Source organism: Furipterus horrens, unplaced genomic scaffold (assembly GCF_987537825.1).
Source record: "Furipterus horrens unplaced genomic scaffold, mFurHor1.1.pri manual_scaffold_7, whole genome shotgun sequence".
Classification (NCBI taxonomy): domain Eukaryota; kingdom Metazoa; phylum Chordata; class Mammalia; order Chiroptera; family Furipteridae; genus Furipterus; species Furipterus horrens.
The window spans coordinates 100623742-100644244 of record NW_028327177.1 but is presented as its reverse complement, the minus strand read 5'-3'; the positions used below and the strand labels follow the sequence as shown (position 1 = coordinate 100644244).

The following is a 20503-nucleotide window of genomic DNA, read 5'->3' as shown; positions in this document are numbered from 1 at the left end:
CTCAGTACTCAGATTTGTGTCTGACACCCTGCTAGAGCTGATAAACATTTATGAAAGACTCAATGAACGAAATTGTCATGACATTGAATATGCACTCTTCCAACAGCACTCTTATTGAACAATGCAATAGGTGTAAAAGGCATATGCATTGCTTAGAAATAGTATTGTGGTTCAAAGCGGTATGTCCTTTCTTGGCATTATTCTCCCATTCTCCAAAAAAAACCCTATGACATGTGGAACATTTCAGGTAATCAAGGAAGGCTAACATAGGACATATCCAAATTGGAGACAGAGGTATTTTGGTTCACTTCCTCATAAATTTGTTATAGCTGATTTTAGGAAAAATAAGAAAGCATTCATGTCAATCTTGAGTAAAAAAGCATGAAATAACCAACCTTTGTATGCCGGGTCCAGAGTACTTTTTGTCTTTTCCAACATATATCGCAGATTTAGTTCAGAACCCAAGCTATTCCACAGCCCCATTTGAAAATCATCAATCAATCATCAGAGCCATTATAGTTAGCTCTGAAAATTCTTCCTTCATCACACTGGAACCCTAATGTTAGTGCTTATGGCACACATGAAAATATGCTGGCCCTTGATCCTCACTGTCTGTAATTAGAGGATGCTAGGACAACCTACTCTCAGAGAAGCTGAGCACTTTGGAGGACAGAGTCGAAAACAACTTGGGCATTTTTTGTTCTCTGGGCTTGCTGGAGCCCGGAGAGGAGGACAGAACCTAGTTAATGGGGCAAAAAAAAGAGAGGAATATGCCAGTGATCTTTTGGCTCATCAAACAATGCAGGCACACTAAAAATTACAGAATTGTTTTGGCTTAAGAGCTGGAGGAGTGCTGCCAAGTTCTGGAGGCATCCTGAGATCTTGTGTAAGCACCAGGAAGCCACAGTGGCCACAGCCGACCTTTCCAGGCACAGTTTTATCATCAGACTGATAAGGGAATAAATGACACCCTGGGATAGCAAATACGAAGGCTCTTTTTCTTATAAATGAAGAATAAATGCAGATAGAAGATAAAAGAAAATGAACACTACTCTCACAGAGGCAATGTAGTTGCTAGCACTTTAGCCTAAGACAATTTATTATTAATTATTCATGCAGATACAGAAAAAACAAAAACTCAGATGTTTGCAGAACACCTTCAAAATATGGATCTAAAGAAAAAATGGTTATTGTTGATTGGTTTTTTCCTATTTACATATAAATATACAGCTTAATGTAACACAAAGATAAAGGAATATAGCAATATTATGAGTATTTGGGTGATGTTCCAATCATTAAAATTCAATATGAAACATCCACAAAAAAAGGAAAATATAAAGAAAAAATAGGAAAGAAGAACTTACTTGCCCATATACAACGTACTTCCCTTACAGACATCTAAGATATCTCATAACTTTGTTCAGAAACCTTGGTGCCATTGATGCATTTCTTTTTTCACTTCCTTAGGAGTATGACACCGTAAATGCAAAGGCACCATCCTGATGTTCTGTCTTCGAAGTTAGTGAACAAATCTTGGCTGTACTTTGTGGCAATACAGAAGGAAATATGGCTAGACAGAAGTCACAGCACTTTTAAACAGCCAAATGAAAATCATCCTCATTTCACCTGAGTGGGAGTGGAAAGCTTTGCATGAAGATTGCTACTTCAACACATTCCAATAATATTTTTATAGACAGCAACATTCTCCCATTTTACAGTCTGGGACCACATTTTTTCTTGAATATTCAGGGTGTGATTTTGTATCTGATTGAATAACTTTATATGTCCCTTAATATACATGGGAGATGTATTTTGCTTCAAGAATTTATAAAACTTTTGAGATACTAATTTTCTAAAATATCTTGAAACTGGGGCTAGTAATCATGAAATAGGGGCATGTGTGTCTGTGTGGCATCTATAACTTAGGTAGAAAGGACCTCAGTTGAGACACTTTAATCTGTTGTTTTCTTTAGAGTCTCACCCAATTCTTATATGTCATTCCCCCACAGAGTCACCTGGGTGAGCGTTGTAATTCCCGCTGATCACATCCCACTTATATCAATAGATGCTGTTCAGGTTTTCAGAAAAAAGCACAAACTTCATAGTGTAGTTTCCAAGACCCTTCATTATACAGCCCTGGCCAACTTCTCAGCCATGTTTTGTGCCAGGTTTTTATTCAGTCTGTGATTCCCCCCAGGCATCCAGCCACTTAAATATCTGCCATATCTATGCCAAGATCTAGGTGCTGAGAGTACCACGGTGCACAACAGATACATTTCCAGAGAGAGATAAGTATAGAAGCACTACAAGGGTGGGGAATATGTAGGATGCTTAGAAATAATAGAAAGGCTCCTATCTCAGGCTTGGCTGGGTGGAATGGTCACAGATGCCTTGCAAGGAAAATTAATGCCTAGGCTGACACCCAAACGATAGAAAGAAATCAATCAGCCTAATAATATATCACATGGTATTCTTGGAGAGGGAAGATTTTTCCCAGTGCCCTGTAAAGGGGAAAATTTTTAAAGAACTGAAAGAATTTTAGGATGACTATCACTGCAGGACTATGCTGCAGAATGAATTGTTTGCATTTACCCCAACATGCCCTGTATCTTCACTCTTCTGTTCTTATCTCTTGATTTGGAAGCTTCTGCTGGGGCTTCTTCTCGTGATCTTCCTAATGAGTTCTAAGTCATTCCTCTATGTTTTACCTCCTCTCAGGAGTCTTCCCAGACCACAACATCACAACCTTAGAGAAATTTCCACAGTATCTCCTTGGTGCCTTGGGGCATATATTGCATACTGTGCTAGGGTGTTGCACATGTTATATAATCATAACTCTTTTATGACACCTTGATTTAGGTCTGTAAGCTTAGAGGGTAAGCATTTTTATCCTCATTTTGTTTTACCAGCTTAGCAAAGAAGGCATACCACAGATACTCAAAGTTTTTGAATGAAAGAGTGGATAGTTAAAACATTTTGTGCCTATCTGCAAATATATTGGTCTGAGGGGTAAGATAGGCAATCTTCTCTAGACACCTATTGGAAACGAAATTAGTTCAAAGCTTCCCAGTGAACACATGGGGGACTTGTGGGATGTTTTTCTCCCCAAATCATATAGAAAAGTAACAGTGACTGAGCCACAACCCAGCTTGTTTTATAAGGCCTACGCAGACAGTGAAGTCTTCTGGGGAGAATAGTTAATTAGATTGGTGTGGAGACAGAATAGAAAGAAATGCAAATATTTGATATCTTTTTGAGTGATAGGATAGAGTTGCACTGAATATGCAAAGCATGTTTTAGGGAATCTTTGGAGACCTGGCCCATCAAAAAAGAAACACAAGGCAGAATACCAGTGGAGGAGTTGCTTTTCTTTGCAGTGTCTTCTTTTATAAATATACTTTTCTTTCAAATTAAATGAGAGTATAAATTGTAAATATGCCAAATTCTCAAAGAGACACATGCATTAAATACTTTACACAACACCAACCACTTTCTTAGCATATCATAAACTGACAAAATCCCTACCTTCCACGGTTGCTCGCTTGGGCTGAATGGTGATGGCTCCTTCTGCAATATCTTCATGCTGGTATAGTGGGTTTATTTTGGATCCCCAGCTGTCTGAGCCCACCCACAGAAAATGGCCCACTTGGTCGGCTCTTTTGGCTGCTGCAAGGATCTGCCTGCAGAAAGGAACACAGAAAGGTATGTTATGAAAAAGAGCAACTGATAAAGGAATCAAGCAGAAGGAAAGCAAGATACTATTTCTCAAAGAATAAATAATTAATGCCAAAAATATAAGCCATAAGGACTTATATCCTTAATATATAAAGATATTTTGTAAATCAACAAAGAAAATCATCAAAACAGCTTGAGGAAAATAGACAAAGTATTCAAAGTCAACAGATAAAAGGAGAGCTATGAATGACCAATAAGCCGGTTATTCACATGCATTAGGAAAGAGAAACATGTGAATTAGAACCAGGTATCAAAATCACTTCTTGTTTTATTTTGATATTGAGTTTGTCATAGGACTGGAGAAATGAGCACTCTCATTCACTGCTGGTGGTAATATTTCTAGAAAGCAATATGTCAATATAAATGAAGGGTTTAAAATTATTAACTAAAATATACAGAACTCAATAAAACCAAATACATTTAAATAGGAATTATCACTTCTCTAATCAAGCAAGATAGAAGCCAACAAGAAATAGGTTGGTCATAAACAGCAGTGTGGTGATTGCAAGGGCAAGGTGGTATAAGGGGGTTAAATGGTAATGAAAAAATACAATAAAAATTAAAAACAGGACAAAAAAGAAATAGGTTATTAAAAATATAAAATTAAAATTATGTTAGAAGATTTAAAAAAAAAAGAAAGTTCTGAAGAAGATTCTCCAGAAAGCAAAACCAGAACAAAAGGTTAGAACATAAACAGAAAAAGATAAATGTTGTAAAGAATGAATCCAGGAAGACATACACCCAACTAATAACATTCCCAGAACAATGTACAGAGAAAATAAAATGAAATGTTCTAATAATATTTTAATAAAGAAAAATTGAATAAATTGAAAATACAATTTTCATATTAAAAAGGTTCACTCAGCATAATATTGAGAAAAACAAGCATGTCATAAAATTTAAGATTTTTTTGTACTTCTGGCCAAGATGGAGGCATAGACAGATACACTGCATCTCCCTCCACAACTAAGAAGGAGTACAACTACCTCAAAACTAGAAACAATTAGAAGTTCCAGAAAATCGAGCTGCATGGAAGTCCAACAAACAAAGATATAAAGAAGAAATACTCATCCAGACAGGTAGGAGGGGCGGAGCCTGGGCGGAGAGGAAGCAGTATGGTGATAGCAGCAGATGCAGTGGCAGTGGCAGAGGCAGGCCAGTGGAAAACGCAGTCACAAGTTTTAAAAAGTCAGGAGGGACACCTGGGGAGCATTCCCAGCTCCTGACTGGTCCCAGCTCTGGGGAAAATCAAGCCTCATTGCTTCTGACTGTGCAGACCAGTGGGGGTTGGGGCGGAGGCAGAAACTGCTGGTCTCTCATCAGAGTCGCTTGTTTAAAGGGCCCCCACAGACCTAGAACATGCGCGGACCCACCCACTCTGGGAATGATGGCCAGGGCAACAGATAGAGAGGTACCAGTCCAATACGGAAGTGGGAGAAGTGCCTGGAAAAGTGGTGAGTGCTGAGCAAGTGGCATCGTTCCCTCTCAGAAGCATAATTGCTTGGTACAAAATAGACAGGGTAGTTAAGAATAATACGTACAGGAAAGGGTGAAGCCAAAGAACTTATATGCATGACCCATGGACAAGAGCTAAGGGGGCTGGTATTGCTGGAGGGAATGGGGTTACTGGGCAGAGGGGAGCCAAGGGAAAAGAAATTGGAACTACTGTAACAACATAATAAAATATTCTTAAAAATAAAAAAAAAATATTTTTAAAAATAATGACTATCTTAAAAACTTTCAAGAAAAAATTAGGAACACATGCAGAGAAATAAGAAGCAGAGAAAAAAGTGATGAATAATGGAGGAATGTTTCACAAATTCTGAGGAAAAATTATTTTATAATCTAGAATTCTAATTGCAACACACAAGGAATTTCAATACAAATAGAATTAGCATGATCAGTGAATATTACAGATTTTTCTATCCAAAATTAGAACCTCAAGCTCCCTGCTAGTTTCTAGTCCTATAACTTATTAGTCACCATAGCTTTTGCTGTATAATTTATGTACCAGGTATAATGTATTTAAAAATAAATATGAGCACAGACCTTACATTCTCAACTACTAATTAAGTGTGGAGGCAGAATACGAACATTTTTAGACATAAAAGGAAAAAAATGTTTTTCTTCAGTTTCCCCTTTATTAGAAAGTTATTGGAGGATGACTCCAGCAAAATGAGGAAATAGACTTTGAATAAAAAATTTTGAAAAACAGACACTTGAAGAAAAAGAAGGAGGTTTCATGATGGAAGTACACAAGAAATAATAGATTATCTTATATAAGTACAATAATATAAAGACTGATGTATATTAAAAGACAATCTGCTATAGCAATGTTGGGAAGGTAAGGGAGAACAAATTGAGCTAAATTCTACCTAACATAAAAGGAACTAATACATAATGTTTAAAATTAATAATTCAAAACTTATAGTATAGGCACATTATACAGAAAAACTTGATGAAATAGCTTAAAGAATTAAAACTATTGCTCAAAGAGAACAAATCCAAAGAGTTTAGAGGAATGGTACAGGAGACCAACCTTTTGAGTCAAAATTGCTTTAGTCATATTTAAAAATATATATGCATTTATTTTCATAAAAATAAAACACAATCAGTTGTTTACAATTGATCTAGAGGTACCACTTCTACTGATCTACCCAAAGGAAATAATCAAATATGTTGCCCAAATTGGATGTTCATTACTGGAGACAACCTGAATGCGGAGCAACAGGGAACTGGTTAAACAACAGTACATCCAAAAAAATGGATGGAGAGCAATTAAAAATATACTTAGTATGAGTTCCACAGACATTTTTATAGAAAAAAACGTTAAATTAAAAAACTGCAAAAGATTGTTCAGTTCTTATATAATGAAAGCTGGCCCCAAATTTCCTGAATTTGTGTATAAATGCAGTTAAAAGTATAGAGCCATTCATATGAGAGCACAGAAAAATATGGACAACAGAGGTAGGGAGTGGGGAGAGGGGAGAAATGGTGAATTATTTTAGCTTAAATAAATATATAAGTTATTAATATATTAATAATTACATACAATAATTAATGGTACATCAATTATTTATATATATTAGTCCATTATACATATATGGGAAAATATGTTATTAGCAACAACCATTCACCAAGGAGGTGTTAATAAATTCTGAAGAGGATGAAAAGATGGTGAGTAACCAAGTGGAATAAGAAAATAAAGATGAAAATGACAGAAATATAAAAAGTGAGCATTCACCTTATTTACATAAAACTGTGGGGTTATTTATTGAGATAAATAAAATTAAACCATTTAAAAATACTTATGTTATTAAGAGTGAAATGTGAATGGCAAAAAGTGAAATATAAAATTCAATGTGATCTGCATTCTGTTGGGAAAAACTTTTTTATGTTTAAAAAGAAATTATTACAAACATTAAACTAGACTTTTATTTGTGGTTATCTTTGAGTGCTGGGATTGCAAATTTTATAAGGATTACCTAAAATCCTAGTTTGTGATTATTCTCTTTCATCTTTAATTTTTCTAGATAATCAATAAGCAAAGTAAACTTAAAGATTCCTTGTATTAACAGCAAAAACTTCCCCACAGTTTCCACTAGCCATATATTATTTTTATAATTAGAATAAAGTGTCCCAGAAAAAGAATCCACTCTTGTCTAAAATCCAAATTATTAGTACCCATGACTGATTTAGCACCGATCTTAGTTTCAAAATCTAGATGCTAATGTCTTCTCACTGCTATTCTCTGACAAAGTATTTGAAGTTAATATTCTAAGAAATCTCAAAAATTTCCATCTGTAGTGTAAATTTCATGAAAACAGAAGTAACATAACATTGTAGGTCATTAATACTCTTCAAACATCAGTGTGTTTAAGATTATGTTTTGGAAAAAACTTATATATGTATTGAATTCTATTACTGTCTTCAAGAGCTATTACTGCTATCACTACTATGAATCACTGTATAAAATCATAAACACATAAATAAGCCCCAACACAAAGAGAATAAGCTTAGTTAATAAGAGGATTTTATACATTTTTACACTCCAAATTAAACCTCACATTTCCTAAAAATCAAGAGTATTAAAACAAACTTATAACCATTGCTATTTGCAGTAAAACTTTTGTGTGCCATGTATGATGTGTTTAAAAATAAACATGAAGTCATAATTTATCAATGTATTATATATTTTTTAAAATGCATAAAATAGGTATAAAAAGGATTTATGAGATGACTAGGAAAAGTATCAGTAGAGTTGAAAAAACTGGAACAAAAAGACAGGGTAATATTATGAAAACAAAATTCTCTTAACTAAATCACAAAGTGTGGAAGAAAATGCCCTAAGAGCAACAGAATAAGTATTTTATAAGGAGAGAAACAATACATTTAAGAGGTGATCAGAAACAGTTTTCATGGAGAAGAGCATGTATGAAATAAACCTTGACGAACAGACACATTTTTGACATGTAGAGGAGAGAGGAAACACCATGAACAAAGGCCATGGTGGAGGAGTGATTAGAACATGTCGGAGGACAAGAGTGGTGCATTTTGGGTGGAGAATTAGGTGAGGTATAAATTTTAAAACAGAACCACATTTTAAAGCATCATGGAATTCAGAAAGGCAAGCATGTATTTAAATTATTAAAAAGTGACCATTGGACTAGACATTTTTTCTTCTATTGAATGTCATATCCCATACAGACTGAGGATACAAAAGGAAGTCAAAAGAGGCATCATTATTGATTATATTCTCTATGCTATATTTTTCTTCCCCTTAATGACTTTGTAACCACCAGTGTGTACTCCTTAATCCCTTCCTGGTTTGGTTTTCACCCAGCCCTCCAATACCCCTCCCCTCTGGCAACCATCAGTCTATACTCTGCATCTGTAAGTTTGTTTCTATTTTGTTTATTTTGGTTTTGCTCTTTGGGTTCCACATGTAAGTGAAATCATATGATATTTGTATTTCTCTGTCATATTTTGCTTACCATAGTACCTTCTAGGTCCATCCATGCTGTTGCAAATGGTAAGAGTTTAATCTTTTTAATGGGTGAGTAATATTCCATCAATAATATATGTACTGCAACTTTTTAATCCACTCCAAACTAACATAATATAATATTTAACATAAACCATAATTTTAAAATAAAATTTAAAAATAAAATAAATAAAAATAATTTTGGCAACAGAAACCATAAGTTGGAAGTGGTTCTAGAAGATTAATGTAACACAGGCTGGAATAAAAATAAGAAACATCATCTCTGTCCTGATGACGCTTACAGTCCAGTGGAGAACACAAACACTGAACAAACATCAAATGATGTAAAATGACATCAGTAACATAAACTATGAAGAATTCATCAAAATTGTTCAAAGAGCAATAGTAGAGATTGCATTAGAGTGATGAAGTAGGGAAAAAGCTGTGTTCCAGGTAGGTGTATGAGAACATCCTGAGACCTAGCAGGGAGGAAACACAAATGGCCACCATACCTACAGTGTACAGAAGGTGAAGGAGTGAGGAGTGAAATAAGATGAGAGTGGTACAAGCAGAATCACCATAAAATCAGTTCAGAAGGATTTTCATTGTATTGATGGGAGAACTGAGGCCTCAAGAAGTTGGGAAGCAGGACAGGGGGCAGGGCATTTGCTTAAGGTGAGAGAGTGCTCATGTTAAGTAGCATAAAAATTTCAGGTATCCCAACTTCAGGTGTAATTCTCTTTCCATTAGACATTCCTGTCAACCATAATCAGAGCTCAACACTGGCAAGATAGATGGATTCGGAGGCAGCATGTAGGATGCACATGGAGGGGAGAGACAGGCTGGGAGGCTGGCCATGATGATAATGCAATAATCTAGCAGGAAGGAATAATGGGCTGGCCCTTACATTTTACCCTTGATAAAAGAAAGTAGTAACCTTCAACTTCAATGATATATTTTTTCAAACTATAAGACAAACAAAGATTGAATAAAACTGACACAACTCCTTCACATCAGAATAAAGGTAACCTGCCCAACTGCTTTATAAGAAAATATTTATATTTTTTAAAGAAGGGACATATCTTTGTTTTGGAAATTTTTTTAGTAGGAGTTTATAAATAGATAAAATATGTACATATAAAATATATTTGTATGTTATAAATTTGTATTATGTTGATACTATATATTCACAACATATATGTTACAAATTCATGTATATGTATATTTATATTTGTGTACACAGATTTGTAAAAAAGGAAGTTTATTGCAGCATTATTTATATTGCAAATGTCTGTATTCAAACTTAAATGTCAATCAATAAGGAAGCAGTGACATAAATTATAGTACAGATATAAAATTAAATTCTGCACAGCTACTCAAAAATAAGAGACTTATAGGTACTGACATTTAAGGATCTCCAAATTAAAATGGTAAGTAAAGGCTAGCAGGGATCAAACGAAGATGTATACATGGTATGCGGCAGTTGTGTACAGATATAGACTGTCTTCAGAAGAATATATAAGAATATATATATTCATATACATATGAATATATATGTATATATATTCATATATATATATATACACAATTTATTTGGAAAGGAGAAGCCAGCTGGGGAATGGGATGTAAGGAATTTTTCCTTTACCCAAATATTTTTATATTTTTTGAGTTGTTTTTTTGTGTTTTTTTACATTTTTAAGTATATTTTATTGACTATGTTGTTACAGTAGTTCCAATTTTTTCCCCTTTGCCCCCCTCCACGTAGTATCCCTCTTCCCTCCAGCAATCCCCTCCCCCCTTTAGTTCATGTCCATGGGTCGTGCATAGAAGTTCTTTGGCTTCACCCTTTCCTACATTATTCTTAACTTCCCCTTGTCTGTTATATACGAACTGATTATGCTTCTTAGTCTCTGCACCATTTCCTCATTTCTCCCCTTCCCCCTCCCAGCTGATAACCCCCCAGATGATTCCCATACCTTTGATTCTGTTCCTATTCTGGTTTGCTTAGTTGAATTTTGTTTTTATTTTTTAGATTCAGTTGTTGATAATTGTGAGTTTGTTGTCATTTTAGTGTTCATAGTTTTGATCTTCTTTTTCTTAAGAAAGTCCCTTTGACATTTCATATAATAATGGCTTGGTGATGATGAACTCCTTTAGCTTTACCTTGTCTGGGAAACACTTCATCTGCCCTTCCATTCTAAATGATAGCTTTGATGGATAAAGTAACCTTGCTTTTTATCACCTTGAATACTACTTGCCAGTCCCTTCTTGCCGGCAAAGTTCCTTTTGAGAAATCAGCTGATAGTCTTATAGGCACCCCTTTGTAGGAAACTCTCCACTTCTCTCTTGCTGCTTTAAGGATTCTCTTTTTATTTTTGGCATTTTAATTATGATGTGTCTTGGTGTGGTCCCCTTTGGGTCCAGCTAGCCCAGGACTCTCCATGCTTCCTGGACTTGTATGTCTGTTTCCTTCGCAAATTTTCGGAAGTTTTCCTCCATTATTTTTTCACATAAGTTTTCAATTTCTTGCTCTTCTTTTTTTCTTTCTGGCACCGCCATAATTCAGATGTTGGCACGTTTGCAGTTGTCCCAGAGGTTCCTAAGCCTCTCTTCATTTTTTTCAATTCTTGCTTCCTCATTCTGTACTGGTTGACTATTTTTTTCTTCCTTACATTCCAAATCATTGATTTAAACCCCAGTTTCCTTCCCTTCACCATTGGTTTTGTGTGGGTTTTCCTTCATTTCACTTAGCATAGCCTTCACTTCTCCTCTTATGCATTTGCCGTACTCAAGCACATCTGTCAAGCCTGTGAGCATCTTTATCACCAGTGTCTGGAATTCTGCGTCTGTTCAGTTGGCTATATCCTCGTCACTTAGTTTTCCTACTGGAACCTTGATCCACTCCCTCTTTTGGGCCATACTTCTCTGGCTCCTCATGTTGACAGGCTCCTGTGTTTGTTTGCCTCTGTGTCTTAGGCAGAGCTGTCGCTCTTGTTATATTGTAAGGGGCAGAATCTTAGGGATTTGTCAGTACAGGGCAACCTGTTTCACCATGTCGATGTGCTGTATGTGGAGGAGGAGTCTGAAAGGGAACAATGCTGCCTGCCCAGCACTTGCCCCTCTTCCAGGCAGCTCTTCCACCTCCATATGAGACTGGCGCCCCTCTAGCTGTTTCCCTGGCCCTGGTTCCCAGAGTGGGTGGGTATGCGAATGTTCTAGGACCATGGGGGCCCTTTAAACAAGTGGACTCTGCTGAGAGACTGGCAGTTTCTGGCTCCACCCCAACCCCCACTGGTTTGCACAGTCAGAAGCAATGTTCCCCAGGGCTGGGACTATGAGCTGTGAGGCCTGGTGAGGAGCTGGGAACACTCCCCAGGTGTCCCTCCCAACTCCCTAAAATGTGTAACTGCTCTTTCTGCCAGCCCGCCACCACCACTGCTGCTGCCACAGCAACCACCACCACACCGCGTCCTCTCTGCCCCAGCTTCTCCCTCCGCTACCCATCCAGATGAGCACTTCCTCCCTACATCCTTGTTTGTTGGACCTCCATGCAGCTCGACCCCCTGAAACTTCTGGTTGTCTCCAGCCCTGAGGCAGTTGCATACCCCCTCAGATGTGGAGGGAGATGCAGTGTGTCTGTTTAGGCCTCCATCCTGGCCATAATCTCTATTTTATGAGTTTTTAACCAGGCATAATTACTGTTTACTTTAAAAATAAAATAAAATTAAAATAAGAGAAAATAAAATAAAACAAAAAAATATTTTTTAAAAAGCATTCTGAGCCAGGGTGGCAGTGGTCAGAAAATAAACAGGGGATATTTATGGTCTAGAAACATTTTAGGCATTAGCTTTACATGTATTGGCTAAGACAGTAATGAATGAGCAAAAACCAAAACCATAAGGGTGATAGTAGACCCTGGCTGACTAGTGTGCCTTAGTGGACTGAGCATCGGCCTGGGAACCAAAGGGTCACTGGTTAGATTCCAAGTCAGGGCACATGCCTGGGTTGCGGGCCAGGTCCCCAGATGGGGGCATGCAAGAGACAACCACACTTTGATGTTTTTTTCCCTCTCTTTCTCTCTTCCTTCCACTCTCTAAAAATAAATAAAAATCTTAAAAAAATGAAAAAGGTTACAATATGTTTTTAAAAAAGTCTTTTATTCTCACCTGAACACATGCTTATTAATTTTTAGAGAGTGGGGAGGGGAGGGAAAGAGAACAGAAGACAGAGATGGATGTGAGAGGGAAACATCCATCAGTTGCCTCTCACACTGAACTCAAAACCTAGGCCTGTGCCCTGACAGGGAATCCAATCCACAGTCTTTTGGTTTATGGGACGATGCTCCAACCAACTGAGTCACATCAGCCAGAGCTGCAATCCAATTTTTACTCTAAGAAGGATCAAGATAATGACAGGGAGAGGAAAAAGTAGATTGAGAATGTGGAGTAATAACATGCATGGTTTTGAACATATTGAGTCTAAAGCTGTAACAATATAGCCAGGATTGTGACATTTTTCTTTTACATTAAGAAGACCCACTTTTGGATAAAAGTCTGTTACATTTGGATATATTTTTAATAAAAGAAACTATAAAATGTTAGCAGTTTTCTCTTTTTATAAGTAACTGAATACATTATTTTGCTAATAGGTGGAAAACACAGAACAGGGCAGCAACACACTGCAGCTTCTGTGCTTCACTGTAATTCCTCACATGGGGTAGAAAAACACATACACCCTTCACCACTATGTGATTATAGCTTTGAGTATTTTCTCTCTCTTTTCCTGTTTCTCTGCTGGTATCCTGATCTTTTTGTTTCTCAAAGTAACAACATGCATATGAACAAATGTCATCACTCATCCTTACTTTATATCCTCATCGTTGGCAAAAATCACGACGGCCCTGGAGTTGGGGGTGTCCAGGAGCTGTTTGATAATTCTATCAAAGTCAATGGTCCTGTCTTTGCGCTCCTGGGGGATTCTCACGGACTGGGCAATGCAGAGCCCACCTGTTTAAGAAAAGAAAGTAAAGTGTCAATAAAGTTCCTACAAAGATACCAAAGAAACCAGGGAAAGTAACTGGGGTGGTGGTGAGGGTATTTTGAATTCTGACTACACAGCACTTTCTTGGTGATATTGCTGAATGAAGAAGGCTTAAGATATTATGTTGAGTCCTGAGTTATTGTTCATACTTGTTGCACCTTCCAGGGTATAGTAAAGCCTCATTCTCTTTATAGTGCACTTATAAATGGCTAATTATGCTCAGAAATATGAATCATTGATTCTGGGGAGGTAGGCTGAGGTTGACAGAATGGGTAGGAGGTCTTTAAAATGACATGGTCTACAATAAACAGACAATAAAAACAATAATCGTAAAAGGAACAGGTAAAGCTTATGTTTATATCTGTGACTTCTAGAGTTTACTTTCCAGGGTTTTATTATTTTTCCTTCATACCCATCCCAACTTTTAAAGCTTAGAGACAATGACACAAATCTAAAAATAAAACAATGAGAAAAACACCACTAATAACTATTACAAGTCATAAATCATAATAACACATTTTTATTTACCATATACTTTGTGATGCCCATGCCACAATTGTTTTATGTATGTTATTTTATCTTTAAAATCTTATAAGCTAGTATTGCCTATTTTATGCTAGAAGACATGGGGATTAAAAAAATTAGTTTACTCTAAACTTTTCTGAGCTGTTGTTATATTCATTGACATCATGAATTTCAAGACAGGAAAATATGGGGCCATTTACTAAGCACTGTAAGCTTCTGTTTCAAGAAATAAGAGAAAAACTATATAAACAACTTTATGATAAGAAATTCAGCAACTTAAATAAAATAGAATTCCTTGAAAGACACCAACTACCAAAACTGAATGAAGAATAGATAACCTAAATAGTCCAATATACATTAAAATAACAAATTATCAGTTAAGAAAAACATACGTAAATAAACTATCTAAGCTCAGATGTTTTCAATAATGAATTCTACTGAACAGTTAATAAATACAATATAATCTCCATGATTTGTTCCAGAATAAAAAAGGAGACAAAATAATTCATTTTATAAGGTCAGTATTATGCTAATAACCAAATAATATAAAGATATTCTAAAATTTATAAAGATATATTATTCATGACCATACTTGCAAAAGTCCCCCAAAATCACCAAGACAAATACAGCAGTACATAAAAAAGTGATAATGCATCATAAACAAGTGGATTTCATCCAAGGAATGCAAAGCTGATTCATTATTCAAAAATCAATCATAATTTGCATATTATCAGATTAAATTTAAAAACTACATGATCACCTCAAAACATGCAAAAATGCACTTAACACAATTCAATATACATTGTGATAAAAACTGTAATCTTGGGTAAGAGGAGAAATTTCTTAACCTAATAATAGGCATCCATAAAAGCATTACAACAAATATCATACTTAATAGTGAGAAACTGCAAGTCTAAACTTTTCCTTTTTCCTCACTCCTATTAAACATTTCACTGGACATTCTTGTCAGAGGATTGAAGAAAGAAAACAAAACAAAAAGTGTACAGACTGCAAAAGACGATCCTAATTGCAGATGACAGGATTGTCCATGTAGAAATCCCCCTCAAGGAACTTCCCCAAAGCTCTTGGAACTAAAAAGTGAGTTAAGCAAGGTTGTGGGATATCAAAATACAAAAGTCAATCATATACATATATATTAATATCAACAGTTGGAAGTTTAAACCAAAACAATGTCAATTACAATGTCACCCAAAATGCAGTGCTTATTTATAAGTCTAACAAAACATATCTAGTACCTACATGTTGAAAACTCTAAAATATGGTTAAACAAAGTTTAAAAAATAATTTAAATAAATTCTCTCCAGTTTTACTTAGATTCAATGCAATCACAATAAAAATCTAAGCCTTTTAAAATATATATCAACAGCTAATTCTAATATTTATGCAAAAAAAGCAAAAGAAGTCAGAATAATCAAAGTAACTGAAAAGGAAGAACAAAACTGGAGAACTCAGCTGAAATATAAAACTTACTATCAAGGTACCATAATCAAGACAAAATGGGATTGGTAAAATGATGGATACTTATAGATCACTGGGACAGAAAAGAGGTCCAGAAGTGAAGTTAACTGATTGTTAGCAAAGGTGTAAAGGAAGTCAATGGAGAGATGGTAGTCTTTTCCCCAAATGATGCTGAAACAAATGGATATCCATGTGCAGAAATAATCAATCTTGACGTATACCTCATACTATATCCAAAAATTAACTCCAAATGGATGATAGACCTAAGAGTAAAGTCTGGAACTAGAAAACTTTTAGAAGAAAGAGAAAAATCTGTATAATATTAGGTTTAGCCATGAGGTTTTGGATATGACAACAAAAACACAATCTATAAATAAAAAATTGATAAACTGGGTTTTATAAAAATTTAAAACTTCTGTTCTATAAAAAATAGTATTAAAAAAATAAAAACACAAGCCAGAGGCTGGGGGGTGGGGTATGAATTATATATCTAATGATGACCTGTATCCATAATATATAAAGAACTCTTTAATTCAGCAATAAAAAAAGAAAAAAAAACTCAAAATGTGCAGAACATCTGAATAGACACATATAAAAAAAGATAGAGATGGCAAGCAAGCACATAAAAAAATACTCAATATTAGTCATTAGGAAATGCTAACTAAAACACAATAATATATCATTATATACCTGTTAAAGTAGCATTTTGAATTTTTCAAAGCTAATAATACCAAACGCTGGAAAAAATGCAGACCCATAGACATGCTTGTTCAATGCTGATGGGAATGCATAAGGGTATAGCCACCTTGGAAAACACGTTGGCATTCCAGAAATATTAAATATAGAATTAACATACCAAGCAGAAGCTCAAATGCAAGGTATTTATCCAAGTACATAGAAAAGTTATGTTCACACAAATGTACCCACAAATGTTTATAGAAACTTTATTCATAACCACTGAAACTGGAAACAGCTAAGACATCTATCAACAGGTGAATAGATAAACTATGGTACATCCACACAATAGAATACTCCTCAGCAGCATAAGGAACTAATGATTTGTGGAAGAACATGAGTAAATGTTAAACACATTTTGCCAAATAAAAGAAATCACATAAAGACTGCATAATGTAGTATTCTATTTATATGACACTACAGAAAAATAAAACATAGGGGTGGAAAGTAGATCAATGGATGCCAGCGGTTGGGATAGAAACGAGGGTTAACTAAAGGGAAACACATAAGGGAATTCTGGATTATACAAATATCCTGTATGATACTGTGGTGGTAGACACATGATTCCATATACTTACCAAGACCTTAAGAATGCAACAGTACAATAATTCAACTTCACTCTTTGCAAATTAAAAAAACAATAATCAGCATATCAAAGAGTTCTAGATTAGAATGCAGACTGACAAATGAACTCTAACTGTATTACAAATGTATCAGGATATTTCACTGAAGGAGATGAGTTATAACTTGAAAAATGTTTGACTAGAAACTGTAAGCAAGACTAAAGACCAAAAGAAGTGTGCAAAACAGAGAAAGATGGTGGAGAAGTGAGGGGAGGCTGCACTTGGTTGCTCCCAAGACCTGTAGTTTAGGCTAATTGTGGACAGAGCAACTCAGTTAACATCTGAATACTGGCAGGAATTGAGCCTTGGTGCTGCTGGCAGCAGAGGAGACCATCTGGGAGCAACCTGTCTGGTGAGGATTGCAGAGAAAGGAGCGAGATGCAAGTTGTGGTTGGCTTGGCTCCCCAAGCTGCAGCTGGCAGTAGGCAAAGACTTTTTAGTGACCCTAGATTTCCCCTGACAGGGGATGGCAAAACTCTGCCCACTGGCAGATCCAGGAGTAGGCCAGGTGGCATCTGGCCATGAGAGGCAAGGAGCAGCTTGTGTGTGTGTGTGTGTGTGTGTGTTTTCTTTTGATTTTTTAAAAGTATATTTTATTATGTTGTTACAGTAGTCCCAACTTCTTTTTCCCTTTGTTCTCCTCTGCCCAGTACACCCCTTCCTCCCAGTAATCTCCCCAACCTTAGTTCATGTCCATGGGTCATGCATATAAGTTCTTTGGCTTCACACTTTCCTATATTATTCTTAAATTCCCCCTGTCTGTTTTGTACCAAACAATTATGCTTCTTAATCCCTGCACCATTTCTTTATTTCCCTCCCTTGCCCCTCCCAGCTGATAACGCCCCAGATTATTCCCATACCTATGATTCTGTTTCTATTCTGGTTTGCTTAGTTTGGATTTTGTTTTTATTTTTTAGGTTCAATTGTTGATAGTTGTGAGTTTGTTGTCATTTTAATGTTCATAGTTTTGATCTTCTTTTTCTTAAGTAAGTCCCTTTAACATTTCATATAGTAATAGCTTGGTGATAAACTCCTTTAGCTTTACCTTGTCTGGGAAGCACTTCATATAACCTTCCATTCTAAATGATAGCTTTGATGGATAGAGTAATCTTGGTTGTAAGTCCTTGTTTTTCATCACCTTGCATATTTCTTGCCAGCCCCTTCTTGCCTGCAAAGTTTCTTTTGAAAAATCAGCTGATACTCTTATAGGCACCCCTTTGTAGCTAACTCTCTGCTTTTCTCTTGCTGCTTTTAAGAGTCTCTCTTTATCTTGAACCTTTGGCATTTTAATTATAATGTGTCTTGGTGTGGTCCTTTTTGGGCCTAGCTTGTTTGGAACTCTCTGTGCTTCCTGGACTTGTATGTCTATTTCCTTCATCAGATCTGGGGAGCTTTCCTTCATTATTTTCTCACATAAGTTTTTAATTTCTTGCTCTTCCTCTTCTGCTTCTGACACTCCTATGGTGTGGATATTGGCATGTTTGCAGTTGTCCCAGAGGTTTCTAAGGCTCTCAACATTTTTTTTCAATTCTTGTTTCCTCATTCTGTACTGGTTGACTATTTTTTTCTTCATTATGTTCCAAATCATTGGTTTGAACCCCAGTTTCCTTCCCTTCACCATTGGTTTTGTGTGCATTTTCCTTCGTTTCATTTAGCATAGCTTTCACTTCTTCTCTTATGCGTTTGCCATACTTAAGCATATCTGTCAAGCCTGTGAGCATCTTTATCACCAGTGTTTTGAACTCTGCATCTGTTAGGTTGGTTATCTCCTCTTTGTTAGGTTGGCTATCTCCTCTTTGCTTAGTTCTCCCACTGAAACCTTGATCAGTTCTCTTTTGGGCCATACTTCTCTGTCTCCTCATCTTGACAGGCTTCTGTATTTGTTTGCCTCTGTGTCTTAGGTAAAGCTGTCGCACCTGTGATGTTGTAAGGAACAGAGTCTTAGGTGTTCATCAGTAGAGGACGATTCGTTTCACCACGTTGTGGCACTGCTGGTGGGGGAGGGGTCTGAGAGGGAACAATGCTACTTGCTCAGCACTCACCCCTTTTCCAGGCACTTCTCCCACTTGTACGGAACTGGCACCTCTCTAGCTTCTAGCTGTTTTCCTGGCTGTCGTTCCCAGAGTAGGTGGGTCTGCTGATATTCTAGGACTGTGGGGGCCCTTTAAACAAGCAGATTGCTGAGAGACCAGTAATTTCTTCCTCCGCCTCAATCCCCACTGGTTGGCACAGTCAGAAGTAAAGAAGCTTTATTTTCCCTGGTGCTATAACTGTGAGCTGCATGGTCTGGTCTGGTGCTGGGAGGGCTCCCCAGGTGTCCCTCCCAACTATTTAAAATGTGTGACTGCACTTTATGCTGACCTGCTGCTGCTGCCACCACCACACCACATCCTTTCCATACCGGCTCTGCCTCTCCTACCTGTCTGGATGAGTATTTCTTCTTTATATCTTTGTTTGTTGGATTTCCATGCAGCTCAGTTTTCTGGGACTTCTGGTTGTCTCTAGTTTGTTGGTAGTTGTATTCCTTCTTAATTGTGGAGGAAGATGCAGCGTGTCTGTCTAGACCTCGATCTTGGCCAGAAGTCTCTTTTGATTGTTTTTTGCGCACCGGGAAGGAAAGTCTAGGGGCAGGGCGAGATTCTTGAGGAATGCATGGGGAGGAGAGCACTCACCCACTCCCCACCTTTTGCCCCTGGTCCAGTATGGGAGGGAGTGCCCCAGTCTGCCCACCGCAGCATGCAACTAGCCCACCCTCAGCCACCCCACAGGTGGCTGTGCACAGAAGAACCCATGACCTGCCTGCCCTGGCATGCAACCAATCCGCCCACCCCAGTGCACCCCAGGCCAGCGCACAGAAGATCCTGTAATCCACCTGCCCCAGCATGCAAACAGCCAGCCCACCACCTTCCCCTGGCCTGCGTGAGGGAGCATACTTGCCCCAGGCTGAGGCCAAATGAGGATGAAGTGAACTACAGGCGCTGGCTCTGGAGAAAGAGCTGGGGGAGCAGCAGACTATATCACAGCACAGAATCATCCTGAGTGCTATGGGAGAAATCTCTTAAGCAGACTATACCCCTCCAAGTGGCATCAGCATGAGGCAGCAGCACAACAATTGTATACAAAACGTCACACCACAAAGACAGGAAATAAAAGCAGGTCAATGAAAGAACAGAAACAAACAAGAAGAACCCCCTAAAATGAGGAGAAGGAGAAACAACACCCCAGCATAAGGAAAGAAGGAATTCCCAGAAGGAGGGATAGATGAAATAGAGGCAAGCAAACTATCAGTCATGGAATTCAAAACAATGGTAATGAGGAACCTCAATGAACTCAACAAACTCAGAAAGATACAACAAACTCCAGAAGAACTACAAAGAGCTTC

The 20503-nt window shown here is 37.1% G+C and overlaps 1 protein-coding gene across 6 annotated transcripts in view; it reads right to left on the bottom strand.

The window, feature by feature from the left end:
* The window catches only part of GRM7 (glutamate metabotropic receptor 7), an 862741-nt gene that overhangs the window by 395244 nt on the left and 446994 nt on the right, over nucleotides 1-20503 (bottom strand). For all 6 annotated transcript variants that reach the window (XR_016512405.1, XR_016512404.1, XM_090284096.1 and 3 more), the window contains exons 3-4: nucleotides 13584-13725; nucleotides 3526-3680 (exon numbers count right to left, since the gene is read on the bottom strand). Coding sequence is in view for 4 of the 6 variants with exons in the window: in XM_090284096.1 (XP_090140222.1) it covers nucleotides 3526-3680; nucleotides 13584-13725 (297 nt within the window). In the remaining 2 variants the exon portion in view is untranslated. The remainder of the gene's footprint in view (nucleotides 1-3525; nucleotides 3681-13583; nucleotides 13726-20503) is intronic.